Here is a 17,872-nt window from a genome sequence, read left to right as displayed (position 1 = left end):
TCTACTCCAAAACAAGAATCAGATTCCCGTTCTGATTTCTCTCCTTGGAAGAGCTTGCCTTCTCCTAACCGGGGACCTTCGCATCCTCACACTTAATTTCAAAACCTGCCTCCTCTATAAACCTTCCTCAACTATCCCCATTATCATGGACCACCGTAATAGGATCATTAGCACTGAAACCCTTTGCAAATAGTAATAATGTAATTACACAACTGAATCATCATGGAGATGTGGAAGGACGCTGGAAATTATTTTGTCCCATTCCTAGTTTTACTGCTGAGGAAACTAAAACATAACGAAATGGAGTGACTTATCCTATGTCTAACACTGTCTTTGACTGTGAACGTTGGATTTTGTAAGGAAATGGACTCTTGCCTTATTCTGTGTATACTCTGTTTCTCTTCTCACTCCCCAGTAGTTGTTGGAATACAATTTTATATCCACCAGGTACCAACAAAGTTTTTTTTTTTTAATTAGGGAAAAAATGTTATAGATAAGACAGGAAAATAAAGAAATAGAGAGTGTCAGAAACTAAGATTTTAATTTATTTTTAAAGCCATCTGCTACCTAGCCTATTTAATACACATTGCCCTACCTTACTCTGTGTGTGTGTGTGTGTGTGTGTGTGTGTGTGTGTGTGTGTGTGTGAGAGAGAGAGAGAGAGAGAGAGAGAGAGAGACAGAGAGACAGAGAGAGAGAGAGAGACATTCAAGTGCTTGGGAAAATATAAGATTAAAAAATAATAATAACATGGATCAACCAGATCATCCCTCTCTGATCCTAAACTTTATTTTTAAACCAAATGTTCTTAGGCATTCTTAGAACCAGATTATAGTATCTGCAGAAACAAAGTAATGCAAAAAAGCCACTTCCTTAATAATCACATTAATGATTTAATTGCTTAAGAATTTCCTCCTTTGAGAGGTCTGAACAATACAAACAAGTAGAACTATAAAATCTGACATCTAAAGACTATTTTATTATACTTATCTGCCTCTAGTGAAATACAAAAAACAGGATACATGTTTAGAGGAATAAAACTAAGTCAAACGAAAGGAAAAATTTTACCAGTCATCATTTACAAAACGCCAAAAATTTGTTATAAATTATTGTAATGCTTCAACTAGGGGATGGGATGCATTTCAGATACTTCGTTGTCAGAAGCGTGACCATGAACATGAGAATTAATGCAGCGCCACAATACACTAGACCTACAGGAGGGGAAACGGAGAATTACGGACAGAAAGGGCTAGTGCACACCAAATAAAATGACATCGGACACAGAAGCAAAAATAAATGCAGGGAACCTCGGGGTGCAGAAAGGAACTCGGTTTCAGAGAAGGAGACAGCACTATGCCCAGGCGGGGTAAGGAGAGGGAGCACGTTGGGGGAGTCTATAGAGAAAAACGGCAAGCTCCAGGACACCCAAGAACCTTTACTCTCAAAAGATTCACTAACGAAGAAGCAGACTGTAGATGTAAGTTTTTATTCCTGTCCCCCATATCTTATTTGAGCACATTTCTCATTGAAAATTGTTTTAAAACTTTTTTTTTTTTTGGTTCGGTCTTACATATTAATCCTTTATTTTTTTTTTTGATGGTGCATCATTAATTTTTTTTAATGTTTGTTTGTTTATTTATTTTAAACATAATTCATTGTCAAGTTGGCTAACAGCAGCCCCTCTGGAAAACAGTGTGGTGGTTCCTCAAAAAATTAAAAACGGAACTACCCTACAACCCAGCAATAGCACTACTGGGAATTTATCCAAAGGATACAGGAGTGCTGATGCATAGGGGCACATGTACCCCAATGTTTACAGCAGCGCTTTCAACAATAGTCAAATTATGGAAAGAGCCTAAATGTCCATCCACCGACAGATGGATACAGAAGATGTGGTTTATATATACAGTGGAATACTACTTGGCAATGAGAAAGAATGAAGTCCTGCCATTTGCAGCAACGTGGATGGAACCGGAGGGTATGATGCTAAGTGAAATAAGTCAGAGAAAGATCTGTTTTCAGCCATATATAGAACTTGAGAAACTTAAGAAGACTTTAAAATAGGGGCGGTGCTTGGTGGCTCAGTCAGTTAAGCAACTGACTCTTGATTTCGGCTCAGGTCACGATCTTGCAGTTTGTGGTATCGAGCCCCTCATCAGGCTCCGTGCTGACAGTGCAGAGCCTGCTTGGGATTCTCTTTCTCTCCCTCTCTCTCTCTACCCCACCCCGCCCTCTCTCTCTCTCTCTCAAAATAAATAAATAAATAATAAATAAATAAAAATTCTTAAAAAAAATAAAGTAAAAATAAAATAAATAAGTGGGACATGATTCCTCTTTCTTCAGTTTTCTGACCTGAACACAGGCTCCAATCACTGCTTGTATTCCACATTTACCCTGTCATCTTCCCCTATTTCCCTCTCCTTCCTTCATTAGACTCTGGGGAAAAAAGGGGGGGAAAAAAAAAGAAGTGGGTGCTAATTCCAAGGAAGGGGAGATCTAAAGGGGAACGGAAAGGCCAAGGCACAGCAGCAGAGTTTCAGAGTCGCTGCAAATCCAGCTGGAGTCTGCAGAGCTGTGATAAAAGGGTTACCTGTTTTGTTTGTCTCTGGAATTAATATCCGCCCCTTTATCTATCAGCATTTGACAAATTGTTGGCCTACACATCTGAGTGGCCAGAACCAGTGGTGTCCGCCCATCCTAAGCAACAAGAAAAATAAAACAGCATCAAGACAACAAATCTCCCAAAGCATAAAAGGCAGAATACTTGGATTGAAATGAGAATATAAACTGACTTACTACATCTTTGGCATTCACTGAGGCCCCGTGGTCACAAAGCAGCTGAATGCTAGAGGGACAGTCGGCCATGGCTTTGAGGAACAGAGGAAAATGATAAATGGTGAACATCTGGTGGTAAGACACATGGTGCTTTGCTACGTCCATAAAAGGCGTAAGTTCTTCCATTTCTAAACTACTGAGCTTCACGTCAGCTGCTCTCAGTTTAGTACAAGTACCCATTTTCTCTCTGAAAATGGATTAGACAAGATCATTTCATAAATGTTGTATAATGTATTGGGACTAAGGAATATTGCCACCCTTGAAGAAGACAACATGCTGCTACCTTACAGGTAAACATGGAAAATAAAAATACATTTTCTACTTAGAATGTATTCTTAAATGTGGCTTAATCCTTGAAGGGTTAGCTCAATTATTTTTTCAATGAATCATATTCAGTTGTTTATAGAAGAGTCACAGTAAATAAGGTTTGACTCATATAATTCATATTTCCTTTTAAAAGCAGAGACTGCAATGTCTGCCCTTAATGATGCAAAGCAGAGTCACTTTCTTAAAAATTCTATTACAAAACCACACACTGCTTCTCCTCTGACCAACACTGGAGTTCATTATTTGTATTAGAAAAAGAATTATTGTTAACTTCATAAAAATAGGATTGTGTTTCAACTCCCCGTGAGTTTTTATTAAAAGTTTTTATATTATTATTAACAAATACTCCCCATGAGTATTTATTAGGAGTCAAGACTAGACTATTACCCACAAAAAGTACAAAGTCAGCATTCTTGTGTGTGTGTGTGTGTGTGTGTGTGTGTGTTAAATTAAACAGAATAAAACCAAATATAAGAAAATCAAGTACATTTCATTTCTGCTGTCTTTAATCCAGCAAGCCTTTTATATAAAATACAAAATCAGTCTTAAAAAAAAAGAGATAAATTGAAGCTGAATACATTAATTCAGGAATTATAAAATTAACAACCATTCGGGCCCAATTAAAAGTAAGAATGAGGGGTGCCTGGGTGGCTCAGTCGGTTAAGCGTCCGACTGCAGCTCAGGTCACGATCTCGCGGTCCATGAGTTCGAGCCCCGCGTCAGGCTCTGGGCTGACGGCTCAGAGCCTGGAGCCTGCTTCCGATTCTGTGTCTCCCTCTCTCTCTGCCCCTCCCCCGTTCATGCTCTGTCTCTCTCTGTCCCAAAAATAAACGTTAAAAAAAAAATTTTTTTTTAAATAAAATAAAATAAAATAAATAAAAGTAAGAATGAAAAAGTGTAAAGCATAGCAAAGGCCAGAATTACAATATGGTGAACCAGGGAAGTCAGTACTAAAGGTGCTATGGTGGAGAGTGGCAGCTGTTCATCAAACTGTGGTCACCCTTTCTTCCATGGTGATAAAGTTGTGCTGGGAGCATGGCAGCTCACCTGGAGACCACAGTTCCCAGACTTCTTTGCATGCGGGCATGGCCACGTGCATTAGATCTCACCAGCGGAATGTGACAGGAGTGACGTGTGCTACTTTCTGGCTCTAGGGCTTAAAAGTGTGGTTTGTACATTCCTCCGTGATCTTTCCCCTTCCTGTTAGCAGGAAAACACAAGTGCCTGCTATCAGCTTCAGCCTTATAGATGAGGACGACACCCTAGGCAACAGCAGAACTGCAAAGTGGAAGACATCTGGGTCCCTGAATGACCATATGGTACAGAGGCACAAGCCAATCTGAACACCAGGACTATGACACGAGAGAAAGCAATTGCTAGGTTGTTGGTTTTTTTAAGCCACTGTTATGTTATGGTGCCTTTATCACAGCAGCCTAGTCTTAGCCCTAACTAAGACAAAAACTGCTATCAGGAGTTAGGTGCTATTACAACAAATACCTAAACAACATGGCACTGGCTTAGTGGCTGGATACCAGGTGGCGAATAAACATATTTCAGGCTAGAGGTCTTGTGATTTTTCTCATGCTGTGGCAAAACATTTGAAAGAGCTATCATCCATGATAGAAGCGTATCATGTGGCTACGGAGCCTTTCCAGGTGACTACAGAAGGGGTACCGTGTGTCTATGGAGCCCTTCTAAGTGAAGCAATAGAAAAGGGCCAAAATTTTGGTGCATGTTGGCAGCTGCTTACTACTTTTGGTGAGGTATTACAAGAAAGAGATGAGGTCAAGCAAGACTCAGCCAGTTTATGAACAGAGATAAAAGAGAATAGAGAGCATCTAGATAGCTGGGACCTCAGAGATGTGGGGAAGCCAACTGTTTCTCTATATCAAACAGCAAGATAGAAACTATTGTTGGTCACAGATTTTCTCAAGGACTTCCCAATAAGGAGAAAAGAAAAAAAAAATCTAGTCTTGGAATAAACAACATCTTAAGGATACTATAATCCCATTCAAGAGTATGATTTCAGATGGCTTAAAGGTGGCAGCCATTAAATGAGGCAGGGAATCGTGAGCCTACAAATAAGGACAAGAAATAAAGGAGGCTTAAGAACTTTGTGTCCAGAAAACAACTTCGAAGACAGACGTATGGAAGTAGCTGGTGATGAATAAATCAGAAAGTCCACCAAGGCTTTATAGGAACCGTACAACGCAAGGTCCCAGAAGCCCAGTCTGCTAACACTCATGATTATTCTAGCCCTTAAGCTGCCTCTACAGAGGACATGCTCTCTGCCGTGCAATTTATCTGTGACCCTAGAGAATAATGGACAAGGAAGAACCTCCCAGAAGGCGGAGCTAGGGCCTGTAGAGAACAATGGATAAGACATTTGTCCTCAAGACCAAAAACCACATAGGCATCATTGAGAGGCTCAACTGACAATCTATGTGAAAATGCTTTGCAAGTAACCACCATCTTATACAAAAAGAAAAGAAGAAAAAAATCATCGCGTAAAAAATTAGACTATCCTAAAGCACATAAAATGTTGTTAAAAACTGTAAAAAAGGGGCACCTGGGTGGCTCAGTCGGTTGAACGTCTGACTTGGGCCCAGGTCATAATCCCACGCTTCGTGGGTTCTGGCCCCACGTAGGGCTCCGTACTGACAGGCTCGGAGCCCCAGAGCCTGCTTCGGATTCTGTGTCTCCCTCTCTCCCCTCCCCTCCCCCGCTCACACTCTGTCTCCCAAAATAAATAAACGTTTAAAAAATTATTTAAAAAACTAAAATAAAGATACCAAAGTTTGAAGGAAATTTGCAGTTTATTGCATTTTTCATTCAGACCACTTTCCTCTACTGCAGAGATTCCATAAACATGAAGAGAGAAGGTAGCTATTTTTCTTTCCTTTGGCCTTCCTTCCAACAAAATTTAGGAATGTCAGACTTAAGAGTCAGGCCAGCGGTCAGACTGTTGAACATTCCAAAAATACTTTCATACTTAACCTTTGCCCTGAAGACACCTAAAGAATAATGCAGATAAACTTAGATCCATAAGTATGCATAATAAACTCTGTGAAATTACTAGTACAAATCTTTTTAAAAAAACAGCACATTATAGAAACATGAAAATCAGCACTGAGACCTAAACCAACAGATATCACCACCATTAATTAAGAAATTACTACATGCCAGGCACTATTTATGATTTAATTAAAACCACTTACTGCAGGAGTATTAACTTCGTTTTGCAGATGAGAAAAATGATGTTCAGACATGCTAATTAGGTAAAAGCAGTTTTTAAGAAAAAGAAAAGTCATCTTCCCATTTCTCCTACCCGTTCCCCTGCTCCTCTCATAACACACACACACACACACACACACACACACACACACACACACGGTGCCTGGAGCTCCTTGAGAGCAGGATCATGGTTTATTTATCTTTGGACTTTGGATATCTAGCAAACTAGCCTGGAAACGCTGGCTGAATCTTTTTAAGCTGTACAATCAAATAAATTTCAAATCTGCATAAACAAAAACTTCGTAATGTCGTTTCTCCGCGAATTATACAAATATATACGTTAAAACTTTGAAATTAATTTAAATGTCTAGCCGTTTCAACAAATAATTGCTTCTGTCCAAGCGCAACCTTCGCTCACCTGCGTCATGAAGTGAGGTTCTCCCCTGCAGGTCTACATGCTCAGTGGGACAATTGTACTGTTAAAACACAGAAACTCAGTCATCTGGGAGAGTTTTACTTTACAGTTAAATATCTAGACTCAAATGAACAGCTGTTATTTAATCTTAAAATATTCCATTTATCAAAAAAAACTAAACGTCTACTAGACAAGCCACTAAATATTTTGACATGAAACAAATAACATGATACTGTAAAGTTGAGTTTTTCACCAAACAGGAAAACATATGGTGCATTATAATAGCATGGGATGCAGAGACTGTTATTGTTTGGGTGTTTTTCTCACCAAGAGTTAAAATTTGAACTGAATCAGGAAAAACAAAGGAGGTCTGCTGTGAAACTTCGTGGCAACAACATTTATGGAAATGTATGGTGGGACCCTTTCCCACTAGTTCAAGGAATTCTGTGACTGCTTGACTACAAGTTTAACTAATGGCATTCATATCATATAGTCCAAGTGCCTGATGTTTATATAGAAATATATAGGGCCTACGTTGTATCACTTTATGTCACAGCCTAGACAACAGAAAACTCCAGTCTCCAGCTAATGTCAACAGGAAGGTCAAGCCTTTGTTATTTATTTTTAATACACCGAGTTATGCGATTCACTTCCCTCAGAGTTTCTGCTCTTTATTGTTCACATTCTTTCACAAACGATGGGAAAGATATTACGTAAGTCAAAATTAGCCCACTATTTTCTTTGATCTCAAATTCCAAAAACACATTGAAAACACGTCTATTATTTGTAGTCAAAATAATAAAGCTGAAGTATTAACCACTTTTACTACCTGTAGAAGTTTTTGTAGACACAATGCATGCCCATACTTTGCAGCCAGGTGAAGAGCATTTCTTCCTAGAAAAGAAATAATTAAAGACATCCACGAAGGGTTATTTCCTTCACGCGTGAATTTTCCAAAGAAATGGGACTCATTTTTCCAACATTAGTTGACAGGACACTTAACTTATCAGCACGCTTTCACTCAGGTCGATATTTTAATAAGAGATACTATACACACCAACACAATGAAGGGGGTAAGAAAAATTAAACATATAAATCCATAAAGAGCAAGAACTTTGCCATAGTCATCACTGTATCTCCAATATCCACAGTAGTGCCTGAGACAGAGTAAGTAAGTTCAGTCGGCACAGGAAAGAAGGGAGGGAGGGAGAGGAAGAGAAAGAGAAAAAAAGAATGGGGACAGGAGAGTGAGAAACATACCTAGATTTCTCATAATAATTCCAAACAGGCAGTGTGGACACTAAAGTGCAAGAAGTTAAGAGACCTAAATGAAAGAAACTAATTTTCAACTAAAATTCAAAGTTCATTAGGACTGTGTCTCTGAAAATAAGACAACTTGTTCAAATATAATGTGTATTAAATGTGAAAATTTAGGGGTGCCTAGTGGCTCAGTTGGTTAAGTGTCCGACTCGTGATCTCAGGTCATGATCTCGCGGTTTGGGAGATCAAACCCCACATCGGGCTCTGCGCTAACAGCGTGGAGCCTGCTTGGGATTCTCTCTCTCTCACTCTCTCTGCCCTTCCTGCTCTCTCTCCTTCTCTCTCTCAGATACACAAATTTTTTTTTTAAATGTGCAATTTTAAAGGAAATTATCATCTGAAAGATTAACTCTGAATACTGATCCAGAACAAATTAGCAGTGAGTCCGGGTCTTTAAACGGGTACAGGTACAACATACTCATCCATACCTAAACATCCTCGAATTACAAATAAGACAGATGTGATGATTTCAAATTTCAATTTGTTACTGTTCATGGACAAGTTTCCTAGAGCTTTTACACTGTGAAAATTGACAAGAAAAACTGTCACATTTACATGGAAAGTAAGACAGAGTATGGAGTGGGACGGTGGGGGAAGGCACAGTGGTGACAGTCCCTGGTACTCAACAAACTGCCAAAGAAACTTGACCAGATAAAAATGTCAGGTAGGTATTTCCTTAGCCAAATCCAAATCCAGCCACTTGAGAGGACAGAGTAAAGAAATTAAGGAAACATCAAAATCTAAAGCACAACACTATGAATTACACCCAACACTATGAATGACACTATGAATGCCTACCTGGTAAGACCTGGGTCACAAATACCTCAAAACCCAAACCACACTAACTTGAAATCTGGTTATCTTTCACCTACGTTTGTACTGGTAACAAATCAAGCAGTTAAGATAAAATACATACCATTTTTTAATTGAATTGTTATCCAATATCCACATCTGGACTACAACTGACAATGTGACAGCAAATGAGACAAGGTCCTTGCCCTGAGGACAGGACAACTCGATGGAGAAAAATACTAAACCAAAGTAAATAAAAGTATAACTGGACAACAGCAAAAACAAAAGACAAAGAGTTGAAGCAGAGTAGGCTGGAATGCTGCACATGAGATGATGTCTGCTGAGCCTGGGAAAGCATCTGAACCTATCTTCTCTGAAGGCGGGAGGGCAAAAGTCACTAGATCGGCCACTAGGCAAAAATACCCAGAGCGGAAAGAACACAGACAATACATAAGAAAGATGCTTGTTTGAATGAGATCAGCACAATATCTAAATAAAGTCTAAAGAGTTCTAAAGAGACACACGGTTAGTCCGAAATTTCTAAAGCTAAATATTCCTCCACACCAATGGAATGCTTTTGTAAATAATTAACATATTCTTCTGTTCGTTCAGAGGTGGCAGATAAATAGAGTTTGTTCTTCGATCTAGAAGCTGACACATCTTTAAGGTGAAGATCTTCCTCACTAACTCACTGAGATCTCTCTATCCCTCTGCCTCCCTTCCATTTCTAAACACGATGCTGGTTTAACTGTAACGTATTTATTTGTCTATCTACGGAACCACAGGATAAAATATGAAAGTTGTTAAGGAAATTCTCTGTTCTAGGTCACCTCCTATATTTATTGAATAACAAAGTAGAACTGCAGAGAAATAAGCTGTCGAGAGAACGGAGAGCGATCATCCTGAGAAAACCAGCGTGCGCATCGAAGAAAGACAATGGCTATCTTCACATGCTTAAAGGTCTATCCTGTGATGTGCAGACAAACTTAGGCTGTACAAGTTTGAAAGACAGACATGGGTACGACTACATGTAAGCAGAAGGCACAGAAAGAACCAGACTTCAAACTGTCTACAAAAAAATTTTTTTTCTAAATGTAGCTAACCAAATACAGCACAGGCTTCCTTGCACGGCATAATGGTGAAAAGCAGACTCCGGTCACAGCTCATCCATTGAAGGACCCTGGGCAAGTCAGTGAATGGCTCAGTGCCTCACAGCCTCCCTGGGATGGTGTGAGGACAGAATGAGCTGGCACGTGTTCGTGTGCTCAGCAGAGCAGCAGGTGATGTGAGTGGCAGCTCTCCTTGTTATGATCATTAGTGGTAACGCTGTTGTTGTCATGAGGCCATTAGTTCCCCGTCACGAGAAATGTTCAACCCAACGCTGAACAACCGCATGACAGCAAGAATTCATATACTCGAGGCTACAGGAGTAGAATCTAAATGGCCCCTAAAGGTCCTTCAAAACCTGAAATTTTAGGATTCGGGAACACTACCAAGACCAGCACTTGACTTCAGTTCAGCAACCCTGTCTCCGCACTTCCCTGTACTTCACCTCTTCCCATCGGCGATACCTCAGAAGTAAACTTTTTCTTAACTATTTAAAAAGAGAAAATGAAGGACTTCTCTTTTTAAGTCACGTTCGGGTCTGATTAAGAGCATCAGCAGTGGACAAGGCTTGTCCTCTCTTTTTGTTGCACAACTGACTATGGAGGCAAACCCACCTGCAGTGTCAGTGGCTGTAATATCAACTCCATGGATAAGGATGGCATTCAAACATTCAAGATTCCCTTTTGAGGCCACAACATGGAACCTAAACAAAAAGAAAATATTTGTTATGCACAGAAACTACTAAATGTCAACTTAAATGTTACATCAACGTCACCTTTCATTCAACACACACACACACACACACACACACACACACACACACACGTTTTAAAGGCTACATTAAAACACCTATATATTTTATGTCAGAGAAAGAAACCTATCACTTATTACTGAAAAACTAATTTTAACCCAAATTTACATAAGGAGCCAAAACCTCCTAGAAATAGCTCCTTGGAACCAATGGAATATTCCAATGTTCAACAGTCTTAATAATAGAAAATGTATACAATAATACCGCTAACTCTACAGTTTATTATTCAGTAGCGAAGGCACTGGTGCTAGAAGTCTGATAGATGCATGGAAAATTTTCTATCAGATTATTTTGCTTAGTTTCAAATATACTGAAACTGCCAAGACAACTCAAGTTATCGCAGAATGCTAAGGCCAAAGACAATCAAAACACTTAATCCTTCTCTTTAGAATTATCAAATTAAACCTTGCAGAGAAAAGCCTTCAGGACAACAAACTAAGCAACGCTTGGAAAGCCATAAAAGTCATCTTCCCCAAAAGTACCAACAACTACCACCCATTCTTCCTTTTGTTCACAGACCTGTATGACTGGGCAAAGTTTCACACAAACAGGCATAACGGCACAAGCTTCCTAATAAGGCAAGTAAAGGCTGCTTTAAAAACTTACTTTAGATCATCAAGTATTCCAGATACAGTGGAAAATATCCCATTGTTTCTTTGATCATCTAACACTTTATTAACCAACCAACCTGTACAAAAATCTTTGGGCCGCAGTAAGAACAGACAGCGACTGATTGACTATACTCCACCAAATCCAAACTGGTAGGTAAACACAATAGGGCTTGCTAGCAAAGGATGTTGAAATCGGGTCAACATAGAACTGAACCCTAAATAAGGACAATAACCACTGTGAAGATGCCAGGAGATAAGGATGTGCAAGCTCTCTGCCAGGTGCCTGGATACAGACAAACTCTGAACACGCTCTCAAAAGGGGTCTTCCATAACCACGTCATCTAAAATGTCTATGATTCCCCATTCCCTGAAGCCTTAGTATGCCTACTTCCCCAATCCCTGCCTTTATTCTATGGAGAACTACGTATTATCGAATACACAAATTCAAGATTTATTTTCTTTACAGTCTTTCTTTATAATCTGTCACTCTCCTCCTACTCAAGTATAAACTCAACAAAAGCAGGGATTTTTGTCTGTTTTGCTTCCTATTACATTCCCCAGACCAATTTAAGTACCAGACAGATGACAGGCCCTCAAATATTTGAATAATTAAATGCCTGGAGTCGCGCTTGGGTGGCTCGGTTGGTTAAGCAACCAACTCTTGATTTCAGCTCAGGTCATGATCTCACAGTTCACGAGTTTGAGCCCTGTATTAGGCTCTGCACTTTGGGGACTCTCTCTCTCTGTCTCTCTCTCTCTCGCTCGCTCTCACTCTCGCTCTCTGCCCCTTCCCCACTCATGCTGTCTCTCTCTTAAATAAACAAACTTAAAAAAAAATAAATAAATGCTCAGAGACAAAATCTGGAGATAGGTTGCAAATTCACTTCCAGATATTACAACACTCCATCATGTGTCTCGACTAGTATTATTATGATGGATGTAAATGCAAACCAGACACCAAGCACTAGTAAGTAAAATAAAGGAGGTTTGTGTACAATTTGAATTTGAGAGACAGAGATATTTCTGATTAAAGGAATACGGTGTTCACAGGAATCAGATAAGTTCTCCTTACAGTGGAATTAAATTCCACTATAAATCTGTAAGATTATAAATCTCTTTTCAATACCAAAGTAGGGAATTATACCGTGCAATGCACCATTAGAACCTTTTGAGGAACGGTAATTTCCTTCAAGCAAACATTTTTAGTCTCCCAACAATCTTGGAGGGAACATTTTTTTTGTTTGTTTTCCTTTCTTAGCTCAAAAATTTGGAAGACTTCTTTCTTCAAAATAAATCAACTGGGGCGCCTGGGTGGCTCAGTCGGTTAAGCGTCCAACACTTCATCTTGGCTCAGGTCATGATCTCATGGTTCATGAGTTTCCGAGGCCTGTGTTGGGCTCTGCCTGTTTGGGATTCTCTCTCTCCCTCTCTCTCTCTCCCCTGCTTACTCGCTCTCTCTCTTTCTCTCTCTCTCTCAAAATAAATAAATAAACTTAAAAAAAAAAAAAAAAGGAAAAACAGATCAACGTTACACTGATGATGTACCAAAGGGCAGAATTCACAACAAATCTACAATGCATTATTAATGCAGATGTGCTATAAACAGCACACTTCAGAAAGAAGATATATCGATCACTAACTTGTATACAAAGAGTCATAAAGGAAATCTGAAAAATTAGTTTGTAGAAATACTCTTTTTCAATATTAAAAAATCAACTTTAAGCTGTCTTTTTTTATTTATTTATTTTTTCAGTGTTTATTTTTTGAGAGAGACAGAGAGACAGAGCAGGGTAGGGGCAGAAAGACACAGAATCCAAAGACACAGAATCCAAAGTAGGCTCCAGGCTCTGAGCTGTCAGTACAGAGCCTGATATGGGGCTCGAACTCACAAATCGTGAGATCTTGACCTGAGCCCAAGTTGGAGGCTTAACCAACTGAGCCACCCAGGTGTCCCAGAAGCTGTCTTTTTAAAAACAAGACCTGTATTTGTGTTTCCACAACAGGAAACCCAGGTAATACGGGACAATGGGAAAAACCACATAAACCGTACGACATCTGTGTGAGGGCATCAGTAAGCTAACAAGATAGTGAAAAATATCTAGACCAGGATGCAGGGAAGGAGAGAGGCCCAGAGAGGCGAGGGTGGTATCTGAAGCCATTTTTTGCCAAGGAGCATTTACTGATTCCGGAGAAAACAGCTGGGAGCCAAACAAACGTCACTTCTGACGGCCTTAGGGGACAGAGGAACAGGAATTGGTATCTGACTTTCCAAGTGGCAGTGGGGATTTCCGGTGACTCTGTCCCATTTTGCTTTGGCAATGGGCTGAACCCTAGGAGAGAGGTGAACAGGAAGAAAACAAGTCCTTGCAGTGACTATGGCTAGGCTTCAAATATTTCATTTCTGAAACTGGACTGAGGTCAAGAAGCACGGGTTACTTTGGTCTTAAATTTCAAAATTAAAAACAAAAAAAACCAAGTCATTCAAAACGAACTCACTTTTGTAATTACATAATATACAGAAAGCATATTTGTAACATGTCCTATACACAAAATGCTTTTGGAAGCATACGGTTTGTATGCAATTTAGGAAGAATACAGTTTGTGTGCAAGGAGCAAAAGGAAAATATTTTATCCCATGAATCCTAAAAGACTTCTATTTCCTGCAGTGAAAACCTTAGAGACTAGAACTACTCACATATTTCACAAACTAAAGTTCATAGTTCATCAAATTACACCAGATTTTTATAACTCTGACCATCAATACAAATAATTTCACTCCAAACTGAACCTCAGATTTATAAGACATTAACAGAAACTGAAGCAATCATTCATTCAAAACATCCAAAGCATGGATAGGCAGAACTGAAGAAATCAGGTTTCACTGAAGATTTTCATCCCAAAGATTTCCTGTATCTTCTAACATGTTGGCATTTGGGAAAAAAGAAACACGAAAAACCAAGTCACTTCTAGATGTTAAATTTTTACTGTGTATACTGTGAGCCCTAAAAATAGCTTAAAATTTAGCGAAAATAGGAGCAGGACTCAAAATAACTAATGTTGTCATAGCTATCAGACTGCCTACTTGATAAAACTGAGACAGCATTTAAAAACTTGGAACTTTTCAAACCTTACTGGTATTAAAAACCAACTTGATTTTTAAGTCGTGCTTTGCTATGTTTCCTGTACTTAAATATACAAGCATCCTAACATATTGATCTATATCAAACTTTCACTATCCACTTCCTAATATTCATTTCTATATTTAGTATCTGGTTTCCAGTTATAATATTCTAAATAAACTCATGAAAGACTGGGAGGAATTTTAGGAAATGAGACTTTTCACCTCTAACTTTGGAAGGTTTCCCAGAGGTTTTAACTGCTATAATTATAGAGCATGGTGCCGGACCATACACCTGACCTTTAACCCAACTGCTCCCACCCTCAACAGGAAGGCAAGTGAAGAAGATTCGGGAGGGGCGGGAGGAAAGATAAGAAGGTCAACAAGCCAGTAGTTGTTCTCGGGGACCCCAAAGCCAAAGGGTGGGATCACTCCCTGTGCCTCCCTAAGACACACTAGTTATTCTGCCTCTTCGGTTCTACACATTCTTGTTTAAAATGATTACCGAATATAAAAACAGATCGGGAGTTGAGAGGAAAAGTCCGTGTAATTACAGAAAACTCTTCCAACACAGAAAACTTGGGTTCACATCCCAGCTCTGTGACTTTTCACGAGTTTAGACCAAGTTATTTAACCTCTGTAGACTTTCTCCTACTGCTTTCAGAAGGCCGCTGCAAGGATCAAACGGGATAAGGAATATGAAAAAGGTGATACACGGAAATGCACCAAACAACCCAGGCTACGGTTTGCCATAGAGCCGAAACAACTAGACCACTGGGTAGTATTTTAGCATTCTCTGTCTAGCTTGAAAATCTTTCAAATTGAGGACAGTTATTAGTCTATGATGTCTGAAAAGCAATGTGTGAAAGATTGTAGAGCATGGTTTTTGATCAAGGCTTTTTAAATTAGTAAGTTGATAGCCACAATTCACAAATTTCACTTGTGTCCCAAGAGCATACCCAAATCCCCTTTGGGGAGTTAGCATCAGTAATACTTACGCAGATCTGCCCTCCACGTCTAGTTTGCCTGGATTGATGCCCTTTTTAGCAAGGATGGAGGAAACTTTTTCTACATCTCCCCTTTCTGCAGCTTTCATCAGTCGGTCATCATATTTATTCCAATCTGCTGCATGCTACAAAAAGAAAAAAAAAGTAAACATGGCCTACTCTATATACTATATTAGCAAGACTTTCTAAAGCAGGAAGGAAGAAGAGGGAAGACAATACTGCATAATGTATCACTCAATGTCGAGTCGCATCCCACATTTCCTTCTCCCTGCTATGCCGACTTCACGAGAAGAGCTTCTCCAAACACCTGATATTCAAGAAGCATTTCAAACGACGCTTTTGAGAAAGGGCATGTTTCTCACGTTCTGTTTTCTTCGCCTTCAGAGCCAAGAAAGGAAATTAATAATTGCCCAAGACGTACCCCGTGCCAGGCATGAATTACGCAAACAACCCCCATAAACTAAAATCATCATTCCCATTTCACAAATGAGAGAAGTCAAGGCTCCAGGGACATTGAAAAACATAAGGGGCCAAACCCAACCAAGACTTCTCATGACTTCCAGAATCATGTGTCCTTCTCCTACTCTCTAACTCATACTTTCAGATTTGGCTCTGGTTACCTATCTCCCAAGACCTTAGATGCAGTGGAATTCTGTACACATTTTAAAACACCTCCCTCCCCCCACCTTATTTAAAAGATACTGTTGGGAATATATTTATAAATGCAAATTAGACACACACACACAGACACACACACGTACACTGTCTCTGTCTCAACACAGAAAGCAATTCATTAAGCTTACATATTAGAATAAAAAGAAACTTCTACGTAGAACAAACTTAAAAAAAAAGCCTCTAAAGTATTAACTACTTTAAAATCCTAAAATAATAGGATTACAGGTGACTTTCATTTTCTCCCTTCTTTTTTACATTCAACATACAAATAAGATTTTTTTATATTAACAAAACTCAGTACCTATACTTAAGAGGAAGATTAAAGGAAATTTTTTAAATAGGAGTATGTATCACATGATATACACCTTAATTGTATCAAGGTTATTTTCAGCTTTGGAGAAAATATATTCAAGACATTCCAAGGCCAATAACTTGGATTTTTTTCTTAGTAGGCAGAAATGTAGAACCCAGAACTAAAACATACGTTATTTAAACAAGTAAGGTTTTAGCCTTTTAAAATATTATACAGTAAACTTACTGCTAAATTCTGTACTAAGCCCAGTATTATTTCCAGAACAAAGAAAGATGTACCTATTTTTCACTTAAACTTACAAAACAATTCCTGTGTCTACAAATACCATAACAAATCCCTGAGGGAGAAAAAATGAATCTCTTATATGAAGCATATCCTCTAAATGTTTCATTATTATGATTACTTAATATCACCTATCTCCTTCAAACGGCCACACAAAATCACCAGTCTTCTAGCTAAATAAGCAATGTCTTCCTTACATACTTAAAGAAAGTGAAACTGTATATGAAATTTGAATAGGAGAAAAAGATAAATACATTAAATTTTTAGCCCACTCCTGAGGTGAAATGTTTCAATGGAATCCGGTTCAAGTACCTACACAGACTTCAGAATTGCTGCCTCTAAATCAGTTAAATTTGGAGATGAGCCCACTTCCTCCTAACTTCAAAAGCACAAATTGTCAACTCTGAGACTCACGCTGTTTATTGGCTCAAGGTCTAAACTACATTTTAGGCACCCCCTTCTTTAGCTTTAAAACAAAACAGTTTACAGACTCTCAACTGGGGAGTGGTAGTAGATGCAGGCTTAAGAGACTTTGTGTTTTCAAATGCCTAAGGGATTAAGTCACATTTAACACACAAATACTGGCTCTAAATTGATTAGTTTATGCTTGCAGCTAAAACAATCTGTTTTATTTCCAATTAAACTTGCTGCTGGGGGAAAGAGTTATTGAAAACACTGAAAAAAATTGTAAAATCCTAAAGTAAGGCTTTTTAGGAGATAGTTAAACATGACCAAAGTCTCATATTCTCATGTGATTTTTCAGTTCCACTTCACGAAGTGCCGTTTCCATTCGGTCCACTGTCAGTTAACAGAAACACTGCTCAATTACGAAGATTCTATTATGAGCTTCTTATATCCAGAAAAAGAAACAAGAACTTTTGTTTTCTATCATTAACCCCAGCCTACTAATCAAACAGAAAGATAGTAAACAAGGAGACCAAAATTAATAAAACAGTAGTCCACTTTAAAAGAATACGGTTTGGAAAGCCTAACCAAGAATCTTTTGTTACACTGCGCTACAGGGA

At 38.9% G+C, this 17,872-nt stretch overlaps 1 protein-coding gene across 4 annotated transcripts in view; it reads right to left on the bottom strand.

The window, feature by feature from the left end:
* The window catches only part of UACA (uveal autoantigen with coiled-coil domains and ankyrin repeats), a 95,672-nt gene that overhangs the window by 28,476 nt on the left and 49,324 nt on the right, over positions 1-17,872 (bottom strand). For 2 of the 4 annotated variants that reach the window (XM_027067663.2, XM_015071394.3), the window contains exons 2-7: positions 15,569-15,702; positions 10,645-10,733; positions 7,641-7,705; positions 6,815-6,872; positions 2,797-2,867; positions 2,591-2,697 (exon numbers count right to left, since the gene is read on the bottom strand). In XM_027067663.2, coding sequence (XP_026923464.1) covers positions 2,591-2,697; positions 2,797-2,867; positions 6,815-6,872; positions 7,641-7,705; positions 10,645-10,733; positions 15,569-15,702 — 524 coding nt within the window. Of the gene's footprint in view, positions 1-2,590; positions 2,698-2,796; positions 2,868-6,814; positions 6,873-7,640; positions 7,706-10,644; positions 10,734-15,568; positions 15,703-17,101; positions 17,789-17,872 lie in introns of those variants that run through there. The other 2 variants (XM_027067664.2, XM_053223802.1) reach the window with 2 other exon arrangements.

This window comes from Acinonyx jubatus, chromosome B3 (assembly GCF_027475565.1).
Source record: "Acinonyx jubatus isolate Ajub_Pintada_27869175 chromosome B3, VMU_Ajub_asm_v1.0, whole genome shotgun sequence".
Taxonomy (NCBI): Eukaryota; Metazoa; Chordata; class Mammalia; order Carnivora; family Felidae; genus Acinonyx; species Acinonyx jubatus.
Note: the sequence above shows the minus strand (reverse complement) of the source record. Positions and strands in the feature narration are given on the sequence as shown.